At 41.5% G+C, this 14,091-nt stretch overlaps 1 protein-coding gene across 6 annotated transcripts in view; it reads right to left on the reverse strand.

Moving 5' to 3' along the window:
• Positions 1-12,676, reverse strand: part of HNRNPR (heterogeneous nuclear ribonucleoprotein R) — a 32,121-nt gene extending 19,445 nt beyond the window's left edge. The window contains exons 1-5 of one of the 6 annotated variants that reach the window (XM_012439894.3): positions 12,586-12,676; positions 9,203-9,371; positions 6,848-6,966; positions 6,116-6,223; positions 2,921-3,034 (exon numbers count right to left, since the gene is read on the reverse strand). In XM_012439894.3, coding sequence (XP_012295317.1) covers positions 2,921-3,034; positions 6,116-6,223; positions 6,848-6,966; positions 9,203-9,359 — 498 coding nt within the window. In that variant the 5' untranslated portion in view covers positions 9,360-9,371; positions 12,586-12,676. The remainder of the gene's footprint in view (positions 1-2,920; positions 3,035-6,115; positions 6,224-6,847; positions 6,967-9,202; positions 9,372-12,585) is intronic. The other 5 variants (XM_012439895.3, XM_012439897.3, XM_012439898.3 and 2 more) reach the window with 5 other exon arrangements.
• Between the last annotated feature and the right edge of the window lie 1,415 nt (positions 12,677-14,091).

A 14,091-nucleotide genomic window follows, 5' to 3' on the forward strand; every position in this document is an offset into this window, starting at 1 on the left:
ACAGAACTTGCTTCCCAAAGCAGCTTAACAATACTAGCTGAAGAATACAAAACTACTACAACTAGAGTAGGTCTGAGAGCTTAGACACACTAAAAAATATATTTCAAAATTAATATCTATTATCCTTGTATATTTCTCATCGCAGGACAATACTTAGCAGAATGTCTGTTAATGAGTGCTCATCAAATGGGTTAATTTATTTACAGTAGATTTTATCCAAAAATGAGATATCATAGTCCTTTCATAATTTTAATACTGCACAGTCTCAGGCACTGACCCTAACTTCGATCTCCTCAATCAAGACCTAAAAATATATAATGACTGAAAGAAAACATAAAAGAACAAAAGCTGAAACTTCACAACATCAAAAATGACAACAATTAAGACCAATTTATTAAATCTACTATCAATACAACACATTAAAAACCTATTTTTCCTGATTTTTCAAAACTTTAGTTGTCAACAAATACAGGCACAATCTCATGAAATCTAACTTTATGAGAGAAATCTGAAACTTTAGGATTTTGCTGAAAGTAACTGCTTAACAGGAGTGGTTTTAGGCTAGTGATCTTATATAGGGATTTTGCTAGAATCATATTTGCTGTATATAACAACATTTATCACACAGAAGAATGCATCTTTCTCCTACAGAGACAATGCAATCTAACAGAATGTATACGTGTTTTACAATTAACATTTCAACTATTTGTTTCAAACTGGTTATCTCCAAGTTTATATTAGGCTAGGCATGCTGACTCACACCTGTAATCCCAGCACTTTGGGAGGCCAAGGTAGGAAGATCACTTGAGCCCATGAGTGGAGACCAGCCTGGGCAACACAGGTAGACTCCAACTCTACAAAAAATAAAAAAATAGCTGGGTTTTACTTTGGGAGGCCGAGGCAAGAGGGATCACCTGAGGTCGGGAGTTCAAGACCAGTCTGACCAATGTGGTGAAACCCCATCTCTGCTAAATATACAAAATTAGCCGGGTGTGGTGGCACATGCCTGTAATCCCAGTTACTTGGGAGGCTAGAGCAGAAGAATCACCAAACCTGGGAGGTGGAGGTGGAGGTTTTGGTGAGCCAAGATCATGCCACTGCACTCCAGCCTGGACAACAAGCACAAAACTCTGTCTTAAGAGAAAAAAAAAAAGGTGGGAGGACTGCTTGAGCCAGGAGGAGTTTGAGGTTGCAGTATGCTATGATCATACCACTGCGCTCCAGCTGGGTAACAGAGACCATTTCTATAAAAAAGTTCCCTAGTATAGCAAGTTACTTTTCAGCACATAGAAAAAAAATAGCCTAAGTCAATCCTCCATTTGAAAGATTAGCAGGAGTTCATGACCAGCCTGGACAACCTGGTGTAACCCCGTCTCTACTAAAAGTACAAAAATTAGCTGAGCGTGGTTGTGGACACCTGTAGTCCCAGCTACTCAGGAGGCTGAGGCAAGAGAATCACTTGAACCCAGAAGGCAGAGGTTGCAGTAAGCCGAGATCGCACCACTGCACTCCAGCCTGGGCAACAAGAGTGAAACTCTGACTCAATCAATCAATCAATCAATCAATCAATAAAGGATTAGAACAGGCTAGCAATAATGCAAACGGAAAATCCTTTATGAAGACACAGATGGAGGAAGAATTGTTTCTTTGTTCAAGTATGGACCAATGTACTCAACCTTTTATCTGACTCTACATCCTTCCCTTGTGCAATCCATGCCCATCAATAATCTCTCTCTGTAAATACTAAGTCCCTTCTGAGTGACAGGTGACTCAAGGGAGAAGACAAGCACAATTCTAAATTATTGACATTAAAAAAAAAAACCAAAAAAACAACTTGGCTGGACACAGTGGCTCACGCCTTATCCTAACACTTTGGGAGGCCAAGGCAGGTGATCACCTGAGGTTATGAGTTCGAGACCAATCTGACCAACATGGTGCAAGTCCATCTCTAGTACATACAAAAAATTAGCCAGGTATGGTAGTGCATGCCCATAATCCCAGCTACTTGGGAGGCTGAGGCAGGAGAACTACTTGAACCCAGGAGGCGGAGGATGCAGTGAGCCGAGACTGCACCACTGCACTCCAGCCTGGGCAACAAGAGCAAAAACTCTCTCTCAAAAGTAAAAAAAAAAAAAACTTGGCTGGGCACTGTGGTTCATGCCTATAATTCTGGCACTTTGAGAAGCCAAGGCGGGAGGACTGCTTGTGTCCAGCAGTTCAAGACCAGCCTGGGCAACATAGTGAGACCTGGTCTCTACAAAAACAAAAACAATCCCCAAAAAGCAAAAACCAAAATAAAGCAGCAGGGCATGGTAGTTCATGAGTTCATGCCTGTAATCTCAGCACTTTGGGAGGCCAAGGCGGGTGGATCACTTGAGGTCAGGAGTTCAAGACCAACCTGACCAACATGGTGAAACCTCACCCCTACTAAAATACAAAATTAGCCAGGTGTGGTGGCATGCACCTGTAATCCCAGCTACTCGGGAGGCTGAGGCAAGAGAATCACTTAAACCCAGGAAGTGGAGGTTGCAGTGAACCAAGACTGCGCCACTGCACTCCAGCCTGGGCAACAAGAGTGAAACTCCATCTCAGGGGCAGGAAAAAAACAGAATAAAGCAACTAAATCTTCCAAATAACTTTACTCCAAATATCTAAAATGGTGTGTTGCTAGTAGCATGGTTTTAGCAACCTGTTCCAAGAACGCTATATTATATTCTGATATGAAGTGTTTGGGTATCTACTAGTCACAAGATTATCCATGCTCATAACGGCAGCAAAATACACATGGATTATCTAAAAAATAACAGCAGCTACAGTTCAAAAGGGATCAAGTATTTTCCCCCTCTGTACAGTATCTACATAGTAGACAAAACACTTTTCAACCTGGAAAGATCTTGGCAAACAGCTAAAGAACACTTACCTCTGTTCCAATTCCCGGTTGCATGCCAGAGTACACACTGTCTGGTGGAGGACCACCATACTTCCTCTGTCCTGTGGTTACATCCAGAGTATAACCAGTTCTCTCAAGCAAGGCCTAGAGATAATTATACATCTCTTTATACTTGAATACTAAATCTCAAACACAAGCATCAGTGTATTAATCTTTTCCAAAAAGTACTCCAACTTCCTAGGAGATATATTTTTTGGTTAGGTTAAAAAAAAAAGTCAAAATTCACACTGGTTCCCCATACATGTTTCTACCAGTGAGTCTTTTCAAATAAAATGTTCTCTATCCTCAAAAAATCAGCATAAGTCTTCCCTCCTTCATGCAGCTTCTCTTATTTACTATTACTCACATCCCTCTCTTCCTACTTTTTTTTTTTTTTTTTTTTTTTTCCTGAGATGCAGTCCCGCTCTGTTACCCAGGCTAGAGTATACAATGGCATCATCTCAGCTCACTGCAGCCTTTGCCTCCTGGGTTCAAGCAATTCTCCTGCCTGAGCCTCCCGAGTAGCTGGGATTATAGGCATGTGCCACCACACCCGGCTAATTTTTGTATTTTTAGTAGACACAGGGTTTCACCATGTTGGCCAGGCTGGTCAAGAACTCCTTGCCTCAAGTGATCCGCCTGTCTCAGCCTCCCAAAGTGCTGGGATTACAGGCGTGAGCCACCGCGCCCAGCCTCCACTGTCTTTCTAGTGTGCTCAAGGTCCCATAATTGAAGCTTGCTTTATTGATTGATTGATTGATTGATTGAGACAGAGGTTCACTCTTGTTACCCAGGCTGGAGTGCAATGGCGCGATCTCGGCTCACCGCAACCTCCGCCTCCTGGGTTCAGGCAATTCTCCTGCCTCAGCCTTCTGAGTAGCTGGGATTACAGGCACACGCCAACATGCCCAGCTAATTTTTTGTATTTTTAGTAGAGACGGGGTTTCACCATGTTGACCAGGATGGTCTCGATCTCTTGACCTCGTGATCCACCCGCCTCGGCCTCCCAAAGTGCTGGGATTACAGGCGTGAGCCACCGCACCCGGCTGAAGCTTTATTTTGTTTGATCCTTTTGTTTTACACTCCTGCCATATCATAAGCACCACAAGAATCAGACAATCAGACAAGAATCACACAGTACAGACTAAAAACATTTGGCAATTACCAAATTAGTCAGGTTTCAAAAAATATGTAAAATCTTGTGTTTCCTGATTACCAACCTTCCTTACATTCTATTAGGCATTAAGAGGAATCAAAGAAAAGAAGATAATGTCCTTGCTCTCAAGGAGCTTATGTTATAATTGAGGCATCATTTACATAATGAGCCTACAGAACAAAACACACAATGGTAAACACAGAAATGCAATCTATGTAGAAAAGAGAGAATTTTACAATTCAGTTTTTTAAAATTACACGATGTCAGGACTACAAGAGACTTTAGATATCATCAAGTTCAGTGAACTAGGATTCCACAGGGATGCATGTCTTCGGCCTTCCATTCCTCCACCTTCGACTGAAACAGAGCTCTCTACTTTTAAACATAGAAATAAATGCAATATAAAACAGGGGTCCCCCAACCCCTAAGCCATGGACCAGTAGTGGCCTGGGCTGCATAGCAGCTGTATCTATATTTACAGCTGCTCCTCATCCTCTCTATTCTTGGCATTACTGCCTGAGCTGTGAGCTCCACCTCCTGTCAGATCAGCGGCCGCATTAGATTCTCATAGGAGCGTGAACCCTATCGTGAACTGCACATACAAATGATCTAGGTTGCAGGCTCCTTATGAGAATATAATGCCTGAAGACCTCTCACTATTTCCCAGTACGCACAGATGGGACCATCTAGTTGCAGGAAAACAAGCTCAGGGCTCCCACTGATTCTACATTATGGTGAGTTGTATAATTATTTCATTACATATTACAATGTAATAATAATAGAAATAACTGCAACATAAAATAACTATTTCAAATTAAAAAGTCTATCACAGGCCAGGCACAGTGGCTCACACCTGTAATCCCAGCACTTTGGGAGGCTGAGGTTGGCAGATTCCCTGAGGTCAGGAGTTCGAGACCAGCCTGGCCAACACGGTGAAACTCCGTCTCTACCAAAAGATAAAAAGAAAATTAGCTGGATATGGTGGTGCATGCCTGTAGTCCCAGCTATTCAGGAGAGTGAGACAGGAGAATCGCTTGAACCCAGGAGAGGGAGGTTGCAGTGAGCTGAGATCGCACTACTGCACTCCAGTCTGGGCCACAGAGCAAGACTCTGTCTCAAAAACAAAACAAAACAAAACAAAAGTATATCACTACAGCAAGACAGAGTATCCACTAAAAGCGGTATATTTACCTTTCAAAGTTGTTTATCTAAGTAACAAAATGGTAATAATACTGGCTCATGGTTATATAGTTCTTACTACATTCCAGGCATTATCCTAAGTGCTTTATATATGTTAAGTCATTTAATCCTTAAATAACTCTGTGAGGTAGTTACTATTACTATTCCCATTTTACAAATAAACAGAAGTAACTGAAAATTCAAGAGGAGGAAAGCAGTTATAACAACATCTTTTTATCAACAGAAAAGAAACAAAGTGCCTTGAAAATAACTGAACCAAGAGACATTATTGTATCAATCCAAGAAACTACCAGCAGAATCATCAATAAACATACATCATTCAGGCCAGGCATGGTGGCTCACACCTGTAATCCCAGTACTTTGGGAGGCTGAGGCGGATGGATCCCCTGAGGTCAGGAGTTCAAGACCAGCCTGGTCAACGTGGCGAAACCCCGTCTCTACTAAAAATACAAACATTAGCCGGGCACACTCGCATGCACCTGTAATCCCAGCTACTTAGGAGTCTGAGGCAGGAGAATCGCTTGAACCTGGGAGGCAGAGGTTGCAGTGAGCTGAGATCACGTCACTGCACTCCAGCCTGGACAACAGAGCAAGACTCTGTCTCTGCGTCATTCATGGCCATGAATGAGGGATAATATGAATTAGGGCTTTTCGTTAAACATACAATTGAGTGTTGGCCCCCAAAATTATCCTTCTTATGTAATTCCTCTAAATTATTTCATTTCTAAACACTAGTTTTTAAAAGTGAAACTCTCTAGGAAACATGGAAAGAGGCATTTGACCTCATCATTAAATGTAATTTCATTACAACTACCCAAGTCAAGTTTTACCTTGATCTTCGCTTCATCAGGTCCCTTTGTGGACTCTTGCACCTTGCTCCCCTGTTTCTCTCTCTGCCTGTAGGTCTTCATAACTCCACATAAAAATGCACTTTTGTTCTAGAACAGACAAGTAATTCAATAAAAAGAACCACCAAAAATCTTTTAAGGGTCAGTTACATAATTAAATTTAAATTTCAGAAGACCAGGATTTTAACAAAGTATTTACTGATTCATTCAACAAACATCTGCCAAGTGGTTACTACATGCCAGAGACTGGAGCAGACAGCAGTAAGGCAGTATAGACCTCAGGGAGCTTATCTTCTCCCTGGGAAAACACAGTCTTCCATCTGTTGATAAGTGACTGCATCTAGACTATCTTTGCCAGATGTCTGAAACTATTCCTCCTACCTACATTTTCCTCCAAGATAATAAAACAGGATCAGATAACCCCCAAAAGTTAAAAAGCTGAGTAACATGTAAAAACCTATAGTAACAACCATCAAAACTTGACTTTAAGTTTTTAAAATAACTTACTACACAAAGGGGTGGGAGGAAACTTTCACTTTATACTTGTGCTTCTGAACTTCTGCCACAAGCAGATCTTTTTTTCCTTTAAACTAATTTTTAAAAGAAGAAGAGGTAGTCACAAACAAAAAATAACCACTTCTCCACAGGAAAAAAACTAGTAAAATAATTTTAGATCATTAATTGTTCAAAGACATTTCTGAGTAATGACCTTACCTGAACATGTGATAAGTCACTTTCCTTGAACTGCTGTAGTACAGACAGAGCTCCTTCTTCATTAAATTCCCTGAGAGCATCAATTGCTCGTTCATCAAGATCGACATAAGCTACCAATCCTAAAAATTAAATTGAAAAGGAGTAACGTTATTGCAACAAAGGGGTAATCTAAATTATTGATTGTTTAATCAAGAAGTGTTATATTCAATATGATCACTAAAAAACTATACTTTCATTTAACTATATGCATATATGAAGCTATCCAAATACTATATAGAACGGTCCAGTACAAATATGCAAATAAAGATAAAATGTCAACAACCAAAAACATGAATTTCAATCTCCATATCCACAAAAGCTCCCCCGCCAAATCCTAACATCCATTTCCCACTCCCCCAAAGGTATAAGTCTTGGAAGTTAAATCTGATGTACATACTGTATTACAGATTATACATTAACAAATGTTGGTTTATATTAGAGTAATAAGAATACACTATATTTTTCAAGGATAAACTTTCAAATTACAAATGGTTACAGTTGATGCTAACCACATAAGAGGTGGGGGAAAATCTGAAAACAAATTTTACTAATTCTTTCCACTCTCCAGAAAGTGTCAAAAGGCTTTCCCTTCCTAACACCAAAGATAAACTGAAATGCATTTGTTTATCTGAGCATCCACTTTGCTGCAGTCAGAATGTGGAAAGGCATAATTTTAAACTTCTACAAATGCAAGTGCAGCTTGATTTTTCAATTCTGAAAGTCACATTTGAAGGCATTCTTCGTTCTTCTGAAGTGACAAGCTGAGATTTAAAAGATGCTGTGGCATTCACAACACTGACTGTCAAGAATGACAATCTTTTTCAAATGGCAATAAAGACTTTATGGACTTACAAGTAAACTCAACAGAAAACATATACACTGCATTTCACATATGTAGTATATTCAACTGCACACAGAACATCTACTAATTTTAAAATATAATTTAAGTCTATTAAATTTGTGTCATTATTTATATATATGGGATATATTTCAGAATTGATCCAATGTAAAATGGAAATATTTTGTAGATTAAAACCCCCAAGTTCATATGAACATGAAAAGTGACTCCAATTTGGTAAAGCCAAAAAGAACTTTATTCCACATAGTAAATTTTAAATAAATGTAATGCCACTTCCAAAGTTACTTTGAAAAAAAGTTGCCATGATTTGTTTCAAAAGCTCAAAATGAGCATGTGTAAATAACTGGAGTTGCCTTCCTTGAATATTCCATACCACCACCCAAAGCCACAACTCAGGACACCCATCAATCCATTTTATCAAACCAAGCCTAAGCCAAACCGTCAGCCTCTTATCAATAACAAAACACTCTACAAGAGAGCATCTCTAGCAGATCACTGCCAATTCTCTATGGCAGAATATCACAGAAAGTTCCTGAGGACTGATTTTCAAATGAGACCATCACCCAGGAGTCATTTTTATAAGTCATTTTAATGGCTAAAATTATGCTAAGCTTCCCAGATTTAAAAATTTTTTAAGGACAAAAAAATAAACAACTATTTATTACTACTGTACTTAAGACACATTTGTGAGTGAGACAATTCAATTCTCTCTCAGAATCTGAATAGGCACACAAAACACAGAGGAAGAAAGTTTCCATCTATGGCCCCAAAGGAGGAGGACACATTTATTTATGAACAACACTCCCTAAGGGTAAATATTTCTCTCCCTCTTTAAAACTTCAAACCACTTACAACCAACCATATTAAGATGTTCAAATTTGCTTAAGCACTTAACCATGGCACTTCTAGATTAAAAAAAAAAAAAAAGCAGCTGTTACAAACCAAACACTTCCAAATTACGGAGAGATGTGGATTTCTATTAGAAACTAGACAAGCCACAAACTCTCAAGGAGTCTAACATTTATTATGGTTTCAGACAAAACAGTCTAACTATCCTCTTATTATGCCACCTAATCAGACCTAAGCTGATTTAACAATCACTTTAAGAAGCTAAAAGTAGAAAAGTAAAAGCAAAATGATGACTGATTTCGATTAAGAAAAAAATGTAAAATTCGGTATGCAGAAACATACATTTTAATGAGTGGTAAATCTAAGACAAATTGATGTGCTGTTCTGAAACAACTAAGACTGTATATTCAACACTAAGAAGGCTTCAAAATAATGAAATAAGAGTATCAAAGTCAAACCCAATATGCCTTCAATGAAGGGAAAGTAACAAACATTCAGCTCTACAGATCAGAAACAGTAAGTATTATTTAACCTTAAAAATCTATAAAATTCAAAGTGGTTTGCCCTCACTTTCATAACCAGTCAGAAACAAGAAATGCATATTATACCTGTCTGAAATATTTCATCAAGTCTTTCTGCCACCTTCTGTGGGAGGCCTGCCTCTATCAGTGTCTTGTAGTGTTCTGTGTGAGTTACACTGGAAGTATCCATTGGTTCTTCCTCTTCTTTTAACTGTACCGCATTACCATTCACCTGATTAGCCATTTTATTATGCTGCTGGAAAAAATTCAGGAGCTATATTACATTAAGCCAGAAATAACTAGATTGTAGGACAATGCATGATTTATCTAAGCTAATTTGTATACATGCTGCTAATAACCTCTACCAAAATAATAATTTATTCCTCCTGTGATGTATCTGACCTAAATTGGCAATAATAATCCTGTAAAACCAAAGAAAATGTACATGGAAGCATTAGATCTTTAAGGAACTTCATGTACACCAGGTAAAATAAAGGCTTTAATTTACTGAAGGTAGAATTGCTGATTAACAAAAGCAGCTGTCGTGTCCTGGTGAAAAGATCAACAAATCACTACAAAATCCTAAAAGCCCCTCAGCTCTCAGTTCTTACACAGTTTTAAAAAGTTTTGGTTTAAAAACAGAATGAACACCCACAGACCACTTAATCAAGATTTAAGGACTTTCAAATTTTCCTGGCTCTGCTTCAAATACAGCATCGGTGTGAAATAAGTGCCCTGTTGTCTCTAGTTCAACATGCTGGTGGTTTGGGGTTTCTCCACCTCACTTAATACAAAACAAAACAAAACAAAAAAACAACTTGACATTAATTTTTGTTCTAAGATTAATTTGCTATTCCCATTTACAGATTTAAAAGAAAAAATGACCAAGTTTAAAAGCTAAGCAATTGTTTTAAATCCACATAAAATACTAAGTGAGCTATACTTTAGGTTGCTTCTCAAAAAAAAAAATGAGTACATGTTGAAATTTTCGTATCAGTAAAATAAAGATGTAAAAACATACTGAAGAATAGACAACTAACTTCTTCCAAGTATTTCAACAAACGTTACCTAATTAGGCTAAACTTCAGATTTCTCAGATTAACCTACCAAAAATAATTTTGTACATTCAGCCTGTAGGTAATGCCAAAATGGACTGATTCCCTGAAGAGAGAGAGTAAATAATAAGCCATACAAGGCCAGTCTGTATTCTGCCTCAAAAGATAGGGAATTAAAGCGCATTTGTCTGTAGTGAAATTATAATGTGATGAAGATAATAGGCAGCAGAACAAGACATTGCAACACATGCTAAATAAAAGACATAAAGGTGGATCTCAAGAAAAAGCCTACTTTTCTTGATGAAACTCAAGATACCTAGTCATCTATAAAGAAAATACAAGTCTCCTACAAAGCACTAAGACATATAAGATAACCACACTTCCAGACTGCTTATCAAACATTGTGGAAATGCACCAGGTGCAGTTTTCTGGCTTCAAACAACTTCTTTTCACTTCAAAGTCCACTGATACTTAGTTGAAGTTAATCAAAGATGGAGGAAGACCAAGAGGGGAAGGAGGTAATAGAGAATAGGAAGAAGAAAGGAAAATGCAAAGGGTTACTCTGAAAATGAGATAAACATGACTCCTCATGATTACAAAACACTATTAAGACTCGATAGCCTTTAATAGACGCAAACTGTGGTTAAATTCTGGATGGATGTTTCTCAAGGCAAGCTTCAAATTCTGATGAACTAGCAAAAACGGAAACATTCGAAACTGTCACACTTTTGATCAAGAAACTGTATCGTGTGAGATGAATACGTTTACTGATTAACACAACCTATTTCTATAAAGATGTATCCTAAAACCCAAAACCTCTGTGCGAACATATAGTTCTTTTTTCCCATGCTCCCCCATTCCCAAATATTACCTTAAGATCATCAGAACTCAAAAGTTCTCAATAGCACAAGACCCTTACAGCATTGCACCTAGGAATACTATTAGTTACTGAAAAGAGGCAAATTTTTAACAGAAAAGTTCAATGAACATCTGTTAAGGTGGGGTTTTTATGTATGTGTAAAGCAAAAGGACAAGTTGCGTATTAAGCACAAGACAGAAATATTTATGCCTACCATTTCATTGCAAAGGCTCTGTAAGTTGATACTGAAATTGCTTAAAATTTTCAAAAAGTTTGTAACTTTAACAAAAAAACCGTAAAATAATTAGATTCCAGGAAATAAAACCTTCAGATCAAGGAAAGCCCTCTCTCTTCAAGCCAAATACAAAGTGCTCATTTTAAAGACTTTTTACGTCATATGAGACCATTTGAAACTCATGTCAATTCAACACAATGCCACACAGCCAAACCATATTTCTGGATGCAGCAAATATACTAACGTGACTGGAGTCATTTGATCTAATCATTTTTGGAAAAAAAAAAAAAAAAAAAAACGGAGACTTTTAAAGATTTTAAAGGGCTGCTGGGAGATTCGGGATGCCAGCACTAACTCCTCCCTGACTTTTTCTCAACCTCTCTGTGAAAATTCTTCAAATTAAGAGACGGGCTTTAAAAGAACTAACGAAATGAAAACTAACGGTTATCTCACGGTTTAGGAGTGTCGAGCTCTCATCCTACGACTGACTCATGAGAGATCAATTCAGCCACTTGAGGACTGCAAAAATCTCAAACAGGTAGCGTGAAAGGACCGAACCTTCCAAGAAGCCCTTGGCTTTTTTTAAAAATTGGCAAAACGGTTACTACCGTGTAAGAAAAAGGATCGCCTTTCCAATTTGGTGCGCCTCTGACAGTCTCAGAATTATTCATTTCAGGCGCCGCTCGGAGCCTAAGTTCCACGGCCTCTAGTAGTCATTTTTTCCTTCAAATCTCAGCTCGCGGCATGCAGAATGTGGGAGGGGAAGGGAGGGAGGCTTCCCACACAAATCGGCCTTTCGGTTTCTGCTCACACAAAACTTTTCTCCCGGCTCAGATAACCCTGGGATTTGCACCCCGCCTTCCGCCCCCCTCACCCACTCAGGCCCGTCCCGAGAGTCAGCACATCCCACTCGGCGCTAAGCCGGCAGCTGCGGGAGCGAAGCGTCTCCGGTGGGGAGAAGCGACAGGGCCGCGGGCGCCTCTGGCCCTTCGAGAGGTCCGGCCGCATGGAGCGGCAGGCGGAGGCGGGAAAAGCACGGCCGGCCCCGGCAGGCCGCGCGGAGAGCGCCCGGCTGGCAGCACCGCGGGCCGGGGGCTGGAGGGGTGTGGGTAGGAAGAGCGAGGACAAGAGGCGTCTTGGCCGGGCTAGGCCATAGCTGCGCTGCCGGACGAGACCGAAGCCGCCCCCAGCCGGTCCCCACCCCCACCCCGGGGCCTCGGAGCGCAAACGAAACAGGACTCGGCGCGGAGCCCGAGCCGGGCTGAGTCTGGTCGGATCGGGGCTCCCGGCCCCTCCCCCCACGGGCCGGCGCGAGACTCACCAGGGCAGAGCGGGGGCCGGCGGCCGGGCCCGTGAGAATCAGCGCGAGGCGCTTTGAAAACGACTAGAAATGGCGCGCGCGCCACCCCCTCCCCCCCCCATGGACAGAGACGCGATCCCGGCAGCACGCGGGGTTTCCCGGAACTGCTTCCAGGGACTCCGAGCTGAGGGGCAATCGCTTGGCGAGGCGGTCTGACAGGCAGCTCAGAGAACCAATAGTAGCTAGGCAAAGCGGACCACGCCGGACGACTCGAGAGCCAATCGATGAAGCTGTCGACTGAACCAATGAGGGTGCTCAGCGCCGCTGGCTACGGCGCCTCCGGGGCGGGGGCAGGCACACAAAGGGGTCTGTGGTGGAAGCCCTTGGTGGCGGCGAGGCTTGGGGGCACCGGGTCCTGGGTGGCCGAGGCTCCTCCCTCTTCGTCTGCCGCAATTGCGAGGCCGAAAATCTAGGCCTTGCGCCGCGTGGCCGCCTCCGGAGCCCCGCCCCCCATGGTCAGCGTCGGCCCCGTTCGGCCATGGCGCTCGCGTCCCGCCGCCGGCCGCGCTTAGTCCCTGAGTCTTCCCTCGCACCCACACGGCCGGCGTTCGCCCCAGACACGCCCATAGCCACGCGTTCGGGCCTCTTTCGGTCATCTTTTCGCCTCTAGTGAGCACACGATTTCTTTTTTTTTTTTACTCTAAATAGATATTATTTTTATTGCATTTTAGGTTTTAGGGTACATGTGAAGAACATGCAAGATTGTTGCATAGGTACACACATGGCAGTGTGATTTGCTGCCTTCCTCCCCATCACCTATATCTGGCATTTCTCCCCATGCTCTCTCTCCCTAACTCCCCACCCCCGGCTGTCCCTCCCCTATTTCCCCCCAACAGACCCCAGTGTGTGATGCTCCTCTCCCTGTGTCCATGTGTTCTCATTGTTCAACACCCACCTATGAGTGAGAACATACGGTGTTTGATTTTCTGTTGTCAGTTTGCTGAGAATGATGGTTTCCAGGTTCATCCATGTCCCTACAAAGGACACGAACTCATCGTTTTTTATGGCTGCATAATATTCCATGGTGTATATGTGCCACATTTTCCGTGTCCAGTCTGTCGTCGATGAGCATTTGGATTGGTTCCAGGTCGTGAGCACACGATTTAAGGATGATTTGGTTCGTCGTTTTGCTGAGGATTTTGTCTAGAAAATCATCCATTGATTTTCTAGATCAGACAAATGCCTCTTTCCCTCCCTGGCTCCCGTCCACACATCGTTGGTGGCAGCGCAGACTGTGAGGGAAATCGTTAAAATGACTCAAGAGCAATGTGTAGCACAAGTGATAAAGCAGGAACCTTTTCCCCACAGGGTTTGGAGCTACTTGATATTCATAAAATAGAGCAGATATATCCATCTCTAAAACCAAAAGAGCCATGCAGGGGAAAGGGGTCATTCCTAAAGGACACTGTAATTCTTGTTGGTCCTAAATCTATTTTGCACCTGCCATTCTTACTGATTTGTTCCCTG

The sequence above is a fragment of the Aotus nancymaae genome, unplaced genomic scaffold (genome assembly GCF_030222135.1).
Source record: "Aotus nancymaae isolate 86718 unplaced genomic scaffold, 86718_ANA_hifiasm-v0.15.2.pri h1tg000053l, whole genome shotgun sequence".
Taxonomy (NCBI): domain Eukaryota; kingdom Metazoa; phylum Chordata; class Mammalia; order Primates; family Aotidae; genus Aotus; species Aotus nancymaae.